General features: G+C 41.1%; 1 protein-coding gene across 3 annotated transcripts in view; it reads left to right on the top strand.

Annotated features, from left to right (window-relative positions):
• Positions 1–19928, top strand: part of CSMD2 (CUB and Sushi multiple domains 2) — a 1533565-nt gene that overhangs the window by 633273 nt on the left and 880364 nt on the right. For all 3 annotated transcript variants that reach the window (XM_073615428.1, XM_073615429.1, XM_073615430.1), the window contains exon 5: positions 3890–4097. In XM_073615428.1, coding sequence (XP_073471529.1) covers positions 3890–4097 — 208 coding nt within the window. The remainder of the gene's footprint in view (positions 1–3889; positions 4098–19928) is intronic.

The raw sequence follows: 19928 nt of genomic DNA, 5'->3' as shown, positions 1-19928 counted from the left end.
AACAAATTTTTCCTTTATGTACAAGTCTGCTGCAAATCCATTTTTTACTATAATTCTTTATTGGGTTTACAAAGGAAGAAGAGCAATTGTAGAAGTAATAAAACCATGACATTTGGGTAAGGAGTTACAAATAGTTCACAACAGCATATCCGTAGCACTATTGATATACAGAAATATTTAAATACGTTAGAAAGGTTTAAGAGTTGACTGCAAATCCAATTTTTTTTACGTGACTCTGTCAGAAAAGCAAAAATATACCAAAAATTATAGGCTTTCCTTACTTTGTGAGCTGATAGAGACACTTGCTCCATGTGAAAGGTTGCAATCTTAATATCAGCTTGTAGGTACTGTTAACAGCTATTCAACAGTGTCAGATAGCAATTAAAATAAATTTAGCTGTGTTGTTCATTTGCATTCCCCAGTCTATTAGCACCTTAAGCAGGGTCATATAAGCAGTTAATTTAAAATGATTTGGAAAAGTTCAATGTATTGAACTGGGGCATGGCTATGACCAATGTATGCACTTAACCTGCAGTGGCAGTTAAAATGCAGTGCATAGCTCCCTGTGGTCAGTATTCTCGTGTGCATATTGTCTGCTAATTTGCTCAATTTATCAATCTGTAATTACAAACAAAGCAAAGATTTGTTTTGATAAAATAGGAATGAAATATACATTTTAAGAATGTATATTATGCAAGAGAAAAGCATTAAAGTGGTTGTAAACCCTTACATATACCCAGTGAATTTATAGCCTTAGGTGATACACAGAGATTAAACAAATCCTTTTACATAAGTTGTACTTGTTTATCTGCAGCTCTCTCTTCTCTACAGCTTCTTAAAGCACACATTTTACAGCATTTCTGAGGTCCAAATAGCAACGGGTGGGGATCTGATGTCACACACTGCACTGAATAGAGCAGGGAGCCAAGTGTAATCTGAGACCTGAAGGGAAAGGATACACCCCTTCTATACAGTCTTACAGGGAAACATGAACAGCTGAAGATGTCAATCACCTGCTGTGTGCTGGAGGGGGTTGAGGCTGTCTCCTGGGTCTCTTTTGTCAGCATAGACTGTCAGGAGTGACTCATCCAAAGGAATGACACCAGGTGCTTTGGATCAAAGCAAGTACACCATATAGAATAATATGTTTTGTCCATTTTGCATTTGAGAGGTTCACAACTACTTTAAATTTGTGATGTAAGCTTCATTTAATTCATATGCAAGTTCATAATAGTGGGGTGCAGTAACGCATGCATATAACGCATGCTAACCTAACACAGCTAATAAGGAAAGGAAGTCCTACAAGTCACACATCACAGCAAAACCTAGTGAGGAGGTATATGATAGCCTTAGCCCTGGCTCTAAGCAAACATGGCCTGCTTGGAGCCAAGACTGAGGCTGTCATACACTTCCTCACAGGGTTTTGGCTGTGATGTGTAACTTTTAGGACTTCCTTTCCCTACTGGATGTTTTGAGCTGGGACAAGCTCTGTGCATGTCTGCACTTCTAGCCGTTTGTCATGCTCTTTCATTTTGAATGGACTGACAATAAAAAACTGCACTGATCCTTTTTTGTAGGAATGCAAGTCATGGCAATACGTAGGAGCACAAAAGCACATGTGCCTTTGGACTTAGTGTGTTGGGGTATTATATAAAAAAAATGGCATTCCAGCACACCAAAGCAGGTAGTGTTACCTCACTGAAATAGTGTGAGTCGGTCCTTAGACATAGTTAGGCATATTAAGCATGATACATGCAATGAAGCAAAACATCACTACCAATTTTAAAATAATAAAGCATATTTCACATAAAAGTGTAATTTTTATTAAAAATGTGTTCCTACATAGCTCTTAGGCCGTACTGTGCATGTTCAAGAACACTCTTCCATATCAGGTCCACAATATCCTGGAAGCCACCGTTTTATCATTGCACATAATATTTGTGTTAAGATTGGAAAACCTGTGCACTTCCCCATCTCCAGATGTATGAGCACAAAGCTTGAGCCATGTCCTCCCTAACTGAGTGAATGTTCACTTTGTAAAAGATAATAAAACAAACATACCTGGCAACTGTCCCTCATTTAGAGCAGGGATATGCAATTAGCGGACCTCCAGCTGTTGCAGAACAACAAAGTCCCATGAGACATAGCAAGACTCTGACAGCCACAAGCAAGACACCCAGAGGCATGATGGGACTTTTTTGCAACAGCTGGAGATCCACTAATTGCATATCCCTGATTTTGACCCCTTTCACACTGAGGCGCTTTACAGGCGCTATATTGCTAAAAATAGCATCTGTAAAGCGCCTCTCCTTTCACTCCAATGAAAGCCCGAGCTTTGCCAGTGCTTTTAACCCTTTTTTGTCTGTTAGCAGTGGTGAAAAGCACCCCGCTAGCGACCAAAAAGCGCTGCAAAAAAGACGGTAAAGCTAAAAATAGGCTGCTCAGTGTGAAAGTGCCCTTAGAGGAACAATCTCTGTTTTGGAACTAAATCCCTCTGTACCGCTTTCCATGTTATGTGTCCTTCTTTTAGTGTCTATAGAATAGTAAATGTGCTATTTAACTATATTTAAATATCCTATATAATAAGTAAACGTAGTCACCAAATCTTAATATTACTATTGCCATATACATTTGTTTGTGTGTGTTTGTTTTTCTTTTTTTCCTTTCCCTCAGAGATTGTGTTTTTTTAACATTCTGCTAAAATTTTTGTGAATCAGTGCTGCTGGGACACTGAAGAAGGGGACATACCCCGAAAGCTTGTCCTGAAAAATTGTATGTTAGTGCAAATACAAAAAGTATCACGGACAGTATTCAATTGTCATAGTTGTTTACCAAATCATGCCATCTTTCTTTTAAATAATTTGTTGCCAAAAACCAGTGGCTATACATTTCATATATTGCTATGATATATGCATCACTCCCATCAGTAAGCTATAACAATTTATTTTCTTGTTTATTTGTTTATTTATTTTTTGTTTTTTGTGCCATAACTACACTAATTTTAGCAACAAGGACCAAAGAGAACTGAAAATAGTGACTGTTATGGGAAAAAGCACATATGAATAACTTACAGTGCCTTGAAAAAGTATTCATACCCCTTGACATTTTCCACATTTTGTCATGTTACAACCAAAAACGTAAATGTATTTTATTGGGCTTTTATGTGATAGACCAACATAAAGTGGCACATAATTGTGAAGTGGAAAGAAAATTATAAATGATTTTCAATTTCTTTTTACAAATAAATATGTGAAAAGTGTTGCGTGCATTTATATTCAGCCCCCCTGAGTCAATACTTTGTAGAACCACCTTTTACTGCAATTACACCTTTAAGTCTTTTTGGGGATGTCTCTACCAGCTTTGCACATCTAGAGAGTGACATTTTTGCCCATTCTTCTTTTCAAAATAGCTCAAGCTCTGTCAGATTGGGTGGAGAGCATCTGTGAACTGCAAATACAACTTTGAAGAATTGGCTAAAATGTATGATTCTCTATTATGCTGTATCATATTTAATTGTTTCTGTTAGTTCTTTGCCTTGCTTCCTTTGTTTTCATTGGTATTAGAACATGGACATCATTTTTTCTCTCACTTGTGCCATTTAAAATCCCTGTACAATCTTTGTTCAAGCTCCTTTAAACACCAAAACTATGTAATATGAGGACAAATCTAAACAATCTATTCAGATTGTATCCAGCATGCAGGCCCTTATGTTACATTGTGGTACATTGTAAAATCAACTTGTATAGTGTATGGTGTGCTTTATATTTATTTAATTCACAAAATTAATCAAAAATCTTTAAACTTATAAAAATTCACTTTGAGTAAATTGGAATCATACTGAACAAGATATAGGTGCTGTTTTATAACATATTTTGTTCTCTTTGTCTAGCGGACGATGCATGTGGAGGAACTTTAAGAGGCCAAAGTGGAATCATCACAAGTCCTTATTTCCCATCGGAATATAATAACAATGCTGACTGTACATGGACAATACTAGCAGAGGTTGGAGATACAATTGCATTGATCTTTACAGATTTTCAATTAGAAGATGCTTATGACTATCTGGAAGTCACAGGAACAGAAGGCTCCTCTCTTTGGTAAGTGAGATTTGCATGGTAAACTTTATATTCCTTTAAACATTTAATGTGAAAAATGTGAAAGAATGACTAGCCACATGCATAATGGGTGATTTCAATGATAATGAAATCCCCTATTTTGTTGGGGCTCCTTTATACTAACAAGAAGGGATCCTTGCTTACTACAGTAACCCCCACCCTGTAGTTAATTGAAGTATTTGGGAGATCAGGGTGCACCAAGTGGGTTAATAGTTTCTTAAAAGACAATGGGCTTGAGAAACTAATAAGTAGATAATGGTGCAAAAAGGTCAAATACCATATGAAAGAGTTTTTCATGAAATAGTCATTAGGGTTTGGTTTATAAACGTTCTATGTTGGTTTAAGTATAAGGGTTTTTTTTTTCTAAAATACGGGCATCACCAGCTTGTTTTAGTGTCTTCTACAAAAGGATATAAAGTATGATGCTAAGGTCAGTTACACATCTGTAAGCAGCATTTTTACATACCATTTTTATTATTTAGATAATGCCATGTACAACATACAGAAATATGTGTTTTAGTGTCTACTTCAGAATAATTAAAAATACTAAGGTTCATTTTTCAATTGCAGACAGCATCATTTTTTTCCATATAATTTTTAATATTGGGGGAATGCCATGTAAGTCATTTAGAAATATCAGAACTGCAATCAATATCAAGTAATGACAAATCACATCAAAATGAGATTACAGTGTTTCAGATACACGAAAATAGCGATATTGCATAAAACCAGTGCATACAGGGGAATGTGATGTATCCTGAAGGAATGGTCTATCTTTCCCCTTCATTTTTATAAAACAGTGTACCTGTCGGTATATATGTATAATATACCCATGGATAATATGTTTATCATGTAACAATAAACAAAGAGTACATGGTAACAAGCAACTAATGACACACCCTGGGTATTGTAATTGTAATATTCAAACTTAATGTAGTGGGGTTGGACTAAAAGACAATAGTCTCTCAAGTCAATAGGTTTTTAGCAAGAGTATGAGACTTGGAGGCACCAGGAAGTTAAATGGTTTTGTGAGGTGAAGTGGAAGGTCACCAGGGATCACTAAAGAGATCAAAAGGTACCAATGTGCCCTTAAGTTTCTCAGTGTCATACCAAACTGTATGTTTATAGGAAGATATTGTTTGAAGTAAAATAGAAAAAAGTAAGGGGGAAGACCATAAGGTTCGGACTTTAAAGGCAATTGAGACAGCATGAAATATACAAAATGTAAACTATTAGAACAATACAAAAAAAGAACAAGAGGCAGAAACATGGAGCTTAAAAACATACATGGACATGTGTGTAAAATGTAGACAATATGGACATAATACTATAAAAATAAGTTTTTGTTACATCATATAAGATGAGTGAGCCCCTGTGCGTCAATGCGTTTCGCTGGTTCGCTTCATCAGGACACACATAGGGGTAGTTTTAGAAAAACAGGTCTCACTTGTTTGCACTAAGAAACACACGCAAATAAAAGAAAAGGATTTTCATGGGCAGACACCAAAACAGAAGGATGAGCCAGATGGTCTAAATTCCGACATACATGAAATGTGAGCAAAAGGTAAGCATTTAAAACACTCTTTGTATAAGTCTTGTGGCAACTGTTCAAGTCAGAACAGTGATTAAAGCTGCATTCAGATAGTTAGCTGTACCATAAAAGATTACATTTTTTATATTTCATGCTGTTTTAATTACCTTTAAAGTCCGAACCTTAAGGTCTTCTCCCTTTCTATTTTCTATCTCCAATATCACGGATATGGCAATAGGAGTGGTTTCAATATTGACAAATGTTTGAAGTAGAAATGGGGTCCATGTTTTAGAGATTTTCTGAGCTTTTATGCAATCTTTTTTCGAAATTGCATCAGGAAATAATATGTTGTACATCAAGTATAATGACCATAAGCAGCTAATGTACAGTTTACACTTGGGATTAAAGCCAAATGGAACAGAGCTAGTCCATAAATATGTGACCTAGTGCAAACTGTTGCATATCGTTGGATCGGGCCAATACATATACATACTTATAACATGGTAGGATGTAGACAGGGAAGATAATTTGCTGGTTTCCTAAAAACAAGGTTTTAAGCAAATTTCTGAACAAATGTGTGGACTTGTGTCCAGAAAGTCTGCAGGTCTGGGCAGTACCAAAAGATATGAAGCATGTCACTTGGCATTGAACTACATCTCCAGCAAATCCTAGGTGCAGAAGAGTGAATGCAGTTTAGTGTAGGCGTTGATACGAGTAGAATTCCAGCCTAAACCTAATTAGTCTTAAAAATGCCCCCCCCCGCCTTTGCATCAGCCAGCAGAGGCTGTAGGGGATAGGATAAGGGATCAGCGACTTCGGTTAGGACATGGGAGCCTATGGGTTACGTCACGGTTCTAGGCTTTACTAACAGTTGGATCACATTACCAGACTGAAGTGGGCTAAAAATAGGTATGTATATACTTTTTTTTTACACAGGTTAGTCAGCATGTTAGGAGGAGGGGGGGGGTTCATGGCTATTCAGGTTTAAGCTTCAATTCTACTTTAAAGACTTTATAACAGATTCCTGATACCTGTTACTAATTAAGCTTAATAAAAAAGCATAAGTATTTTGGCTTGTGCCTAAAGCCTCGTACACACTACTAGTATTTTTTCTCATTCCAACCTGGTGGGTTTAATGAAACATAATCTGACAGCTCAGGTCAGAGCCACTGTTCTAAGAATCCAATGTTAGTACAGCGATCTCCTCTGCTGTGTTATTGTGTTCTTACAGGAGGACTGCCCCCCCCCCCCGCCAGAAAACCTGGGGAGGGAGTTGGTCGGCAGACTTTTTTTCCGACTTTTTTCGGTCATGACCGAACGACCGTTTTCTGCCATATGCACGGGCTGAATGATGGCTGGTTTCTATAGGAAAGCACATGTGTCACCAGTCTAATGGACCAGCCTTTCCATTGAAATTGGGGCATAAGGTGATCAAAAAGATGGACATTGGTTAGGGATCTGAGTTAATATGACAACTTAAGGAGCTTGGAGAAGGGGAGAAGTCAAGGTCAAGTATTTGGTCAGGAATTTGGGAGTTATAAGCTATTTGGTCTGAACAGTGTTTATCTAAAAGCATAAGTTTCTGTGGAACACTTATAAGGTCCTGCATAGTTGTCAGATGCTGGTAGATCCAGTTTGTAAGATTTTTGTTACATAACTGCTAAAAAAAATCTGCTTAAGGCCCTGGTCACACCACAATGCGGTACAAGAAACATGCATTCCATGCGCGTTGCCTGCACTGCATTGAAAATGCACTGCAGTTGTGATCTTCAGCAGGTGTCAATGTTAAGTTGATGTCACCTTAAATGCAGTAGTGCATTCAAAAGTAATGGGCTCCAACCACACCACACTGGACCACATGTGACTCTCACAGGAAAGTGCGAGATGTCAAAATCATATTATGTACTGTGAGTGATATTTTAACACCATCAACAGCTTCCTTATATTATTTACTGCTGTCATGCCATTGACTAAGCCCACCTGCAAGGATTCAGTTAGTTTCAGCAGTATTTGTGTCAATCTGTCAGCTAATTTACTTGAAAGGTATTTTCTGTCTTGGTAATTAGCAAATTAGCTGATACATCCCAGATCAAGTGGATGCTGGTGATTTTTAGGAAGGATTTTATTGTAGGCTTGTACAGGGAAGCTAGGTGTTTACCAACCTGTTGTTTTAACAATTTGAAATTCTTTTTTCAGGCCATCAGGCCCAGGGGCATTGGCACCAGCAGAACATGCATAAACATGCATGATCTTCTCCTCAATGATCTCACTATTTAACCAGTAGAGATGATTGTATATCAGGGAGAGGAGGAAAGTGCTTTTCAGGAAATCATTCTGTCCAGTGGAGTGGAAAAGTTCACTGTGCATAAAGTTCAATAGCAGTCCGTAAAAATATCAGCCATGTAAGAGAGCTTAGTCTTAATATTGCCCTTTCCATCCCTTGACAGCCATAATATGATGAAGCACATGATTCCTCGCAAAATTAGCAAGCAGTTAGCCTGACTTGTTACTGTATTTTAAAAAGCAGACATTTCCAAGGAATGAAACATGTCTGTCATATGTTTCCATTCTCATATCACACATATGTTTAGCAGATATCCAACTGGAGTGATTCTGGTCACAGATGTTACCCTTGTATATATGATATGCATTTTGTGCTTTGTCACAGACTTTCATATAGACTGTCAAAAACCTTTTTCTATAGAATGCATGAGTAAGCCAATATTTTCACTCTGAGAAAAGCTTTAGCTGATTCCCAGCAAACAGCATTTTTCCAGTTGGGGGCATTGTGCTGATCACACTCAAATGACCAGCTTTGACGATGTGTACTAAAAGTGTCATCATTTTGTATGTGATAATCGAATCTCCAAGTAAGAGTAGAGGAGCAATATAAGATATATAGCAATAGAAGTGTATCCAAAGAAGCAGTACTTTATTGCTTTGGCCAGTATGCTGCATCAAGTGGAGGTTTCAAGATAATAGTAGACAATTAACTAATTTGTGTTGTTTCAATTGTTAAAATATATTTATTCTGACTGCCCCCCCCCCTTTTCTATTACTCTGTAGTAGTAGGGGTGTGTTGTAGCATTTGTTACCCATTGATTAATGCATAAAGTTTAAAGTTTAAGTGATATACTTAAGTTTAGTTAAGTTATTAATGATTAAAGCTTTTTAGATTACTTAGATCCCTTATTCAGGCTTTATTTATTTTTATCCTGAAGAAGGAATCTACATTATCCCAAAAGCTTTTTTAGTAGCCTAAAGCTTTTTTTTAACTCTATCTGCCGACGTATATCGGTGTGCGCTGGTCGGGAAGCGGTTAAAGCTCCATGATTTGTGGTGCTCTGCGGGCGTGTCCCCGCAGCGCCACTTCTTAAAGGGGACGTACCTGTACGCCCTTTTGCCCACCAGTGCCATTCTGCCAACGTATACCGGTGTGCGCTGGTCGGGAAGTTGTTAAAGCTTCATGATATGTGGTGCTCCTGGGCAGTTCTTTAAGGTATGTGAACTTAACAGGCACCTTTATCCTGCAGTAACTGGTCATACAATTTAGATATGTTGTCTGAAATGATCCAGCTGTAGAGGATCATTGTTGATTCTAGCTGCCTCATAGACGTACACTATATTTTATCTCCCCTGGTTAACGTTAATGTGTACTAACTAGAGAAAGTTTTAAAGTGAAAGGTTGTGGGCCTTTGACTCATTCTTAACAAAGTCTGTGCTTCCTTTTAAGATTTGTGTTTTGTTTCTCCCGGTGGACTGGAACACATAAATAAAGCCAATAATAAGGAGGCAGAGCAGGTGATAATTATACGGCCTTAGGCAGACCTTGTCATTGTACCATTCTGTGAATCATAATGATACATTCTTGCCTAGTTTGTCAAATTCCACAATTATTGCACTGGGAAATGTGCATCTTTCATTAGGTAATGGCTGGATAGTACGCCTTGTGAACACAGACTGATATAAACCAGCTATATATAGGACTTTTCCCCAAGGCTGTTTCTATTCTTAGTTGGAGAGGAAGTACAGTGTAAGAGCATTGGTATGAAAAAGGTAAAATGTGCTCTAAAGTGTCAGTCTTAAATATAACGGCCATGTTACTGGGTGATTTTCAATGTATGCATAATGTATCTAGGGTCAAAATTTAAAATCATATATTTATTTCCACATTGAACCTCAGTTATTTCTAGCCAATTTCTATTAACCTGAATGATCTTGAAGTTTGTGAATTTTTTGTTGAAGAATACCACACATTCACTTCCTTGAATGCAGTGACACATATTCACCATGTTCTGTGAATATGCACTGCTATTTCACACATTTCACAGAAGCTGCTGTCTGAGGAGGAGCTTCGTGAGACAAACTCAATGCAGTAAGGTCACCAGATTTTGAAGATTAAATCTGGGGAAATGTTACTGGCCAAGCCTACTTAAAGGGGTAGGGTAGGGATGGAATAGGGGGCAGGGGTAATAACAACACACATAGCATGCAACACCAAATAGTGTGGCAAAATTGTGTTAATGATAAAATGGAGCTGAAAGTGGTATATGTAAATAAAATATGAGTCTACTTTGTTCTGGGTCAAGGGTGCATAACACACAGAGTGCAGGTGTCAGGAGTAAGTAAAAGAAAAAAGCAAATAGTGCCTTTCAAGCTATAATTCCACCATTTTTCCCATTATATATGAGCAACAAGCATATATTCTTAACAATACACAGTCATATAGGGGACATTAGGGTTGCAATGATGGGCTGTGGCCTACTGGGGGCTCACCATGACAGGTGGACTACTAAAAGGGGTAGGTGGATGGGCTAGGTATGAGGATGTAAGTAGATGAGTCAGATATGAGAGGGTGTGTGGACAGGTCAGGTATGAGGAAGTGGGAGAATAGGTCAGTTATGAGGAGGTAGGTGGCTAGATCAAGTATGAGGAGGTACATGGACTGGTCAGGTATGAGGAAATATATGGATAGATCAGGCATGAGGATGTAGGTGGACAGGTCTGGTTTGAGGTGAATGGGGCAGGTGGGGAGGAAGGTGCATAAGCCATAAGCGAGGGGGAATTTAATTATAATAGAGGGACAGAAGGGAATTAGGGTACAGTAGAGGGACAGAGGTGAAATTGTGATACAACAGAGGGAATGAGGAGAGGTAGAGGTACAATATAGGGACAGATAGAGGACTGGGGTACAAAACAGAGGCAGAGGGGGAATTAATGGCCTAATGCACTTATGCATGCCACATGCTCTGCAGATTTGATTATTAGTAGATACTGGCCGGCCTTCATAGATCTGCCCCACTGTGTAGATCTTGCTGATAGAGAAACATTGCAACCACATAGCCATCAGAATTTCTCATAACCTGGGGTAGAACCTGTGATACTCTAAGGAAATGATGCCTAGTTCCCAGCTCAATTTGCATCCACTGCCATGAGCCTAGGAGGATGAGATCGGCACCATTTCAGTCTGAAGGTGGCCTGTCAGAGAGAGCTGTGCAGGCTGCAGCCTGGACACAGCTGGGACTTGCCCCTTCCTTCTTTCCACCCATGGGTCAGAGATGATGTTTTACTAATAGGGATGAAATAGTAGACACTTTTTTATGGGGATGGTTTCCTAAAATTGGGGACTTTGCTCAGAAACACTGCTTTAAGGCAGCATGGTACCAAATCCTTAGAAATTGAAAGTAAACCATTGGATTCAGCAGAGGAGAAAAGGGAAAGCATGCAGGGATTCCAAGTTGTTGAAAGAGATGGTAAGTACAAAATGGAAAGGTTTCCCTGTGGGGTTTAAATTGCAGCAAAAAAAAATCAAAATTAATTGAAAAAGTATACATTTTATTTAGAAAAAATTGGTTACATAAAAGAAACATTAATTTGTATTAAAACATGAGCTCTGTAGATAAGGCTATAACATGTACATCATAATACAGCCGTAAGGTTTACATGAAAAAAAACATAGCATTATATATGTATATGTAATCATACTGGAAACCCCAACGCATTTCGACCTTAACAGTAGAGATCTTCTTCTGGGGGAAAAGAGCAAAAAACTCTGGAAAAAGATACATTATGAGAGTAAAATCATTTAGAAACCGACAATGTCAACAAACAATATAAATTGTTATTGACACATGGATTATAATTGTTCAAATATATTTACCAATAACGGCTGAGAATAGCCTCCTGATTGCTGTGCCTAAAAGCTGCCAAAGGATCCGAGCAACGTGGCAAGCACTCCCGCCCCAACCACACAAGTGACGGGGGCAATTGTCCAGAAGCCAAAAACCTGGGCCTGCAAGAGACCTCGCTTATGCCCACACAAGAAAGGGGGGGCGGGGAGGAGCCAGGAACCGAGAACAGGACCAATCTCTCACCAAGTCACTGTAATGCCCTGTACACACGGTCGGACTTTCCGATGGAATATGTGCGATCGGAGCTTGTTGTCGGAAATTCCGACCGTGTGTGGGCTCCATCGGACTTTTTCCATCGGAATTTCCGACACACAAAGTTTTAGAGCATGCTATAAAATTTTATAAAATGAAAACAACAAAATCCGATCCTTTAAATTCCGATCGCGTGTAGACAAATCCGACGGACAAATTGTCATGCATGCTCAGAATAAATTAAGAGACGAAAGCTATTGGCTATTGGCCCGTTTATAGTCCCAATGTAAGTCACCGCATTCGGAACGACCGGATTTTCCGACAACTTTGTGCAATCGTGTGTATGCAAGACAAAATTGAGCCAACATCCGTCGGAAAAAAACGATGGATTTTGTTATCGGAATGGCCGATCAATGTCCTACCGTGTGTACAGGGCATAAGAGTGTATAAAGGTAATACATTAGAAAAGAATATTGCTTGATTAAACACTAGTAATTGTTTTAAAGCAATTAAAGTATATAGTTAAATAAAAAGTATAGATGAAGTGAGTATGAATTATAGAATGAGACTAATTGCTTGAAAGGTAGTGAATGGAGTGATAATGTGGAGGAATGCGACGGTGTAAAATATTATTCTACTATGGGCAGAAAGAAGGTGAAAAAATGAAAGTGACTAAATGCGTGAGGATGTATGTGAGAACAGAAGTGAGGAAAACAGGGGGACATAGTGATTAAAAGTGCGTGGTGAAATAAACAAAACAAAAACAAAACAAAACAAGAACAAATCAAAACCAAAAGTGAGAGACGGATATGTGACAAAAAGGAAAAAGGGAGGTATATAGAAAAATAGTGTAAGCAGAAACTGCGAGAAAAAAAGGTGAATTGTGTGAAAGAAATAAAAAGGTGTAAAAAGGTGAGTATAGGTGAAAGAGTGTGGGGGAAATGGATGTGAAAGGATGGGGTGAAGATGACATAGATAGGATAATATTAAACGGGAGTGCAATAGACAGTACTGCAGCCACCTGGAACCGACAAAAAAAAAGGATTGAAGAGAGTGAGCAATATAAGTGCAAGGTGATAAGGCTACAGGGAATGGTGACAGTAATGGAATACACAAGATAATGGTGTATGACAAAGCAAAGTGTATGAGGTGAAAGATGAGTGATGATAAGAACAGAAACATATAACGGTATAGTGCACTCAAAGTGAAAAGCCTTTAAATATTTACCTAAAAAAGTTGGTTGCATATTTAACTCATCAAACTAGGATGAGAAAAGGGTTACCAAGCATAAGGGCCGCACATGCATCATCCGTTTAAATGGACGGATGATTAAAGGGACCTAAAAGCTAAGCAGTATATATAAAGATTTATACGATTAGGGTAAATTAAGTGGACATAGGGTAAAGTCCAGTAAGTGCCCATAAATATATAAGATGTTATTTACTTGTAGAAAAAAACAAGGTTCAGGTCTGTCCGGGGGGGCCAGCTGCATGAGATCTGAATTAGATCCATATGAACTCATCTATATATGCGTCACCTGCGAGTGACAAGGGATTCGATTGGTCCTAGGACGCGGCAAATGCCCCCCCCCCCGAGTCCCCCTTCCCGAGTGATGCGGAAAAAGGAGCAGCCATGCCTAGTGGCCCCCACGCGGACTCCCCGGCATTCTGGAAGGGAAAGACCCGCGGACAATTGTTGTCACTTCAGCCGCAAGCATGCGTGACGTCATGGTGTGCCGCGCATGCCGTGGAAAACCTTGCGCATGCGCAGCAGGCCAAGGCACGTCCGGAGCATTCGCAGGACGCCGCCGTCAGGGATATGCTCCCTCCAGTGGCCAACAAGGAGAAGGCCACCTTGGGAGAGCATGAGAGGGGGGACAAAAAAGCAGGAATGCCATCGCCCCCCTGTCTGCCGTGAGGCCCAGGGATGGCCAACGAGAGACACCACACCCAACCACGCGGGGGCCAGGAGCACGTGCCAAACATCGCTGGAACCTGTAACAACAGAGGGCACAGTTTTCTAAATCAGGGGGTTGGATCATACATACATGTATTAAAACTAGGGTTGCAACGATACTATGCACCGATACCTGAAACTGATACTTTCAGGCTCTTTGAGCTGTCAGTGGGTCTCCCCAGTGTTAAAGAAGTCCGGTCATTGGAGGTGTCAAAAAAAAACAGCAGCCGGCAATGTTTATTACCAACATTGCTCAGCCCTGAAACACTAAAATAAAAAGAAACATTGTTTCTTTTTGTATATTTCTGTTTCTTCATCTGCAGATCAAAAGGATGAACAAATGTTCCCCTGTTTAACCCCTTAATAACCCTTAGTTTACTCTAATCAGCCTTAACCCCTTCCCGACTGCCTCACCCAGATATACTGCGGCAGAAGGGCATGTACAGGCAGATTAACGTACCTGTACATTGCCCCTTAAGAGGCGGCTTGCAGGCGTGCGCCCGCCGGGAGCTCCGTGAGCATGATCACGGGTCCCACGGACTTGATGTCCTTGGGGATATGTAGACATCGCACATGCCTCTGGGTCAATAGCATCGTCAACCGATCCACCTTTCGGGAACGAAAGATGGTGTATCAAGCGAAATTTATTGGGATCCTTCTTAGGAATGACACCCAAAAGAGAGACCACCAAGTTGTCCAAAGGGGGGTTTAGGAAAAGGTCTGCACATCCGGCCCAAGAACACCTCCTTAGTGAGTTTTTCTGAAACCACCTCAGAGGGTAAAAGAGCCGACCGCAAATTGTCTGCGATGGGAGGGATCTGAGAAAGGGAGCAAGGAATTAAGAAACCTTCGATGAAACCCACCTGCAGGCCGTCTGGATATCTACTTAGAAAGGGGGCCATCCTGTCCACCCTCACCGGGACAGGCCCTGCTGTCCTTGAAACAGCGAGACAAGGGGTGAGCTCCCCACAGTGAGAGCATTCGTGTTTGTATTTGCAGCCAGTGCCGAATCTGCAAGAACCCTCATTGAACTGCCAGCACTGGCCCCCCCGCCAGCACTGGCCCTGCCGCTTTGCGGACGGTTGTCCGGGGGCAGTCGGACTTCTGCCCCCCCACTGGAAAAAACTAAGTGGAGGCCCGAGGTGAGGTCATAAGTTTCATCCAGAAACTGATGTTCTTATGATTCCAACGTAGAGAGGGATGAATAGCCTTACGCTGACCAAACTATTCATCATAATGCAGCCAGGCCACGTCCCTGTGCACCCTCTGGGCCTCGCTAATGGCATCAAGATAACAAAAAAGGGGGGAACGGTTCTCAGGTGATTTTTTTCCCCAATCACGCTAGCAAAAATGGCGATTGCCTGGAGCCAGTTACTAAACGTCCACGGAATCAAACGGTGGCGATGTTTGTCCTCATCCTCCTTCTTGGATTCTTCTGGTTTAATCCTAACCAGGTTCTTAAGAGGAAACAATGCGAAGATGTCTACATAATCCCCCCACCAAATCTTGTCCCGCACCTCAGATTTGACCCTCAAAACAAACATAAATCTCGCAATTGGCCGCATCAGCCAAGCAAACCTTGTCTGTGCTCTTACTAACGTCCCTCGGCGAGTCCGCCGAGGTCTTCGCAGCCATTCCCAGAGCCACCATGTCCCCCATTGTCCCTCTAGGTACCTGCTCAAAAACCAAAACAGCCTGGGCCTGTGCCACCACCTGGCTGGCCCCGGATGGATCCGAAACCCACACCGCCACCGGCGATAAGCCGGAAGCCAGCATCAAAATGTTGTACTAACGAACGCAGCCCGGTGACCAGATCATGGACAGTTGCAAAATCACCCTGCACAGCAAGCCAAGAGCCCACTGGCCATGGTAAGAGGGAGAAGAAGGGGCCCACTGTAGCCGCAAGGGCACCCATACCAACCCCAGGAACCGGACCCACCCTAACCCCTGACATAAAAGACAAAGGAAGCTGTAAAGAAGATATGGAATTAGAAACTGACTTACCAGGCTGACCAGGACCCGATCCCACAGCCGCAGATCCAGAATCCCCCATCTATGATCGCAGCGGAACGACCCCATCTTCTGAACTGGAAAGCTCGCCCTTGGATCGTGAGGAATCCAGGGGATCATCTTGCAGCCAAGGGTCTGGCATGGATGTGCCAACCACGGAGGGCCCAATCTGCCCATTGTCCCTTTTGCACCTCCGTCCTGCAGGACTTGGGCACCTGGCTGTCGCAGCGTGACTCCTCTTCACCCTTTTGCTGATATGTGGGACCCTGCTTTGTAGACCGGCTCCCTCACTCTACCAATCCTGACGGGATCTGTCGGTGAGGGAGTCACCTGCCACTCTGCCCAACTGGCCAGCACCCGCATGACGACTCCTCCCACGCCGGGCCACCACTCCCACCACGGCATCCACCTGCGAGGCGGCCGTATCCCTCCAAGATCACCTGCAGGGACCGGGGGCAATGTTGGGCTCTGCCCCCTGTCCCGTGGGGCTCCGCCCCCTTTCTGTAGACCTCTGTCCTGTCCCACTGGAGCTCTGTCCATGACAGGGATTCCTCCTAACGCTCGCAGTGGAGCTAGTCATAGGAGGCTGAGCTGGCTGGGCTGGAGGGTCCATGGAGGGGCTCCCTAATTGGCTCTGCACAGGAGAGGGGGGTGAAGGGCTGAAGCACTCTGGGGGTGTGCCTGCTGAGCATGTCTCACTGGGGAAGCAGCTGGGGCCGAGAAGGAGGCTCCCTGCATGGCAGCTCCCTGAGACTGTAGCCAGTCCATCCCCATCGACTCTGCCATGGAGCGGAGCTGCTCCTGCAGAGTCCTCAGATCAGACATGTCAGTCCAGCAGTGTATAGAGGGAGCGATGCTGCTTACAAAATCTTCTCCTCCTCCTGTCTGACCTCCCCGGATATCCGTCTCCTTGTATATCCTGAAGACTGACCCCTGCGAACAACCCCCATGCTGGCCGACCAATGACCTCCTTATACTTACTGGGAGAGTTAACCCCTGGCTTACCAGATTCCCCTGTGAACCCTTATCATGCTAGCCCTGCGCTTATTCTTTCTTTTTCTTTTTTACTGCGGGCTGTACTTTCTTGTGCATATAACCTTTTTGGAGAAAACTGCACAGATAGACAAATATTTATTTAAAATGTATGCTTCATTCAAAAACAAGTCACTTTCCTAAACTATCCCCTAATCATTGCTTAAAAATTCAAGTAAATTACATAGGTTGGTATGAGTAGGCTACAATATACTTTCAGTGAGAACATATTTTCACTAACAATTTTAATACATTAACGTATTTTTGAAGTAACTTTTGCATTTACGTTCTTGTTGTATAGTGTTTACTCTGTTAAATTACACATATGTAAATATCCCTTTAGCATTTATCTGTATTTAAAGCGGGGGTCCACCTATCTATCGTTTTTTTTTTTTTTTGAGTTCATTCACAAACTTTTCTTCTCAGCATTACATACTCACATATTGTGTGTAATATGTCCGCCTGTGTCAGATTTCGTCGGAAAGAATAACTTATATTATTCACTGCAGGCGGTTTCCATCTTCATTGTGGGCATTTGAAGCCCACAAGCATTTATTTCCTGGATGCGGTGAATGCTGTGTTCCCAGCATTCACCGCTCATTCCCGCACATGCTCAGTGGCATCATGGGAAGCCTGAGACTAGCTCCCAGGAGACTGTGCGGAGTCTGGGAGAGGCTAGAAACACGCCTACTCCCACGGGAGGAGAACCAGGAAGTGCAAAGAAGAATAGAAAAATAAAAGGTAATTACTGCGATTTAAATTTTTTTAAACGGCATGTCAGCATCTAGGCAAGGAAGAGAATACATACAGATATTGTTCAAAATTTGGGTGGAACCCCGCTTTAAGTAATCTTTAGTATCGTCACTGATCAGCAACTGCTAGGATTCAGGTGTTGATTTACTAAAAGAGAGGAGACTGTTCATTTATCAAAGTGAATATTCTATTAGCTTGTTAAAATACATTGAATATTTAACTAGCCTAATGAATTGTTTCCACTGAATACCCAAACATGAAATGTGTCTTGGGCACAAGGTAATAAGGTAATACAACTTATTTAAAGGGCAAGGATAGGCTACGTGTTTGATAAACACTAGTAACAAGTGAACCGCAAAGTTCAGTTCAACAGACAATCAACGAACCTGCCAGGAAATTTGCAAATGCCGAATATAGCACTGAACTCAACAGAAGTATATAGGAGCCTTAACCTTTTTTTTTTTTTGTTCTGGCATTTATCAGTGCAAATTTAAAAATGTTGGTTAGAAAAAGGGCATGGGCACATGGATACTCCCATGGGGAACATTTACCAATGCAAAACACATTTTTAAAAAGTATTTTTCAATGGGTAGAGGGTCTTTTAATGCAACATAACAGCTTCCTACCCCGCCACTATATATTAAAGGTCAAGCAGGAAAAGCGGCAATCTGGGGGAGGACGTACCGTATATCATCCCTCTCTAGCCAATTGTGTATCCACTCAGAGGTGCACAGTGGCACAATCTGTGCTTGCTGCATCCCTCAGACATAGCAGATCACAGATCAGGGTACAGGGACACTGTCATTGGCCCTGCACCATGTGATTGCTGTAACCAATCCCAGTGATCCCAGCATTAGTAGTAAGCACAGGCTTTCATTAATGAATTCTTTGCTTACTACTGTGATCGCTGTGATCAATCACAGTAATCACATTGTACACAAAATACATTTGAATTTCTTCCCTGCATCTTCCAAAAACTTGTGGCAAAAATTACATTTTCAAAAGACCCATTATGCCTTTCAGAAATTACCTTGGGGAATTTTCTTTCCAAAATGTGGTCATTGTATGGGTGTTCTCCTGTCCTGGCATTTCAGGGGTTCAAGAAATATGGTACGTAGTCAGGAAATTAGACACATAATTTAGGCCCCTTGAAAGTCCAAAGATGCTCTTTGGATTTTGGGTCCATTTATGCAGCTAGGCTGTAAAAAAGTGTCCACACACTTGGGAAAAGTAGTAGAATGTGTTTTGTGGTGTGATTGCAATTATGTCTATGCTGTGTGCAAGAAATAGCTTGTTAAAATGTGAAGAAAAGAAAAAAGTTGTTTCATTTCAAAATTTCCTAAAAAAAAGTAACAAGAAAAGATAACTTCAAAAAACTCACCATGCCTCTTAACTTAATACCTTAGACTGTCTACTTTCCAAAAAGGGGTCATTTGGAGGGTATTTGTACAGTCCTGGCATTTTGGGGCCTCAAGAAATGATATAGGCAGTCAGAACATGAGAACTGATCAAATTCCAAATACAGTATATATACCATAGTTTGTAGACCCTACTTCTACATAGACTAAATAATATACAGTGAATTGGGTTATTTTTACCAAAGAAATGTAGCAGAATACATTTTATCCTAAATTCATAAAGAAAAAATATTTATTTGCAAAGTTTTTAAACAGAAACAAAAAAAATATTTTTTTTTCAAAATGTTCACTCTTTTTTCCTCTATATAGAAAAAAAAAACAACCTAGTGGTGAATAAATACAACCAAAATACACTGGTATCTGTCTCAAAAAATGATATAAAATTCATTTGGATATAGTATTGCATGTCTGAGTAATTATTTAAATATTCTGGGCAGGAAGGTGGAGAAACATTCCGGTCTTGATGTTGTTAAAGGGCAAAATTAAAATACACAAATCCTTTAACATGCTTTGCGATGCTTCAAACTTGCACCTGAGGTTGTGGAGTGGTGTGATGAGCTCTTTAGGGCTCTTTCACATGGGGCGGATCAGTGATGATCCGCCCCGTGAATATCCGCTCACAGGAAAATGACAGGTCTGTCTCTGCACACTGTGCAGCGACGGACCTGTCAGAGCGCCGCTCTCCCCTATGGGGGATTGGGTGATGATGGACTGTAGAGTCTGTCGTCAC

Source organism: Aquarana catesbeiana, linkage group LG02 (genome assembly GCF_042186555.1).
Source record: "Aquarana catesbeiana isolate 2022-GZ linkage group LG02, ASM4218655v1, whole genome shotgun sequence".
Classification (NCBI taxonomy): domain Eukaryota; kingdom Metazoa; phylum Chordata; class Amphibia; order Anura; family Ranidae; genus Aquarana; species Aquarana catesbeiana.
This window is presented reverse-complemented; position numbering and strand designations above follow the sequence as displayed.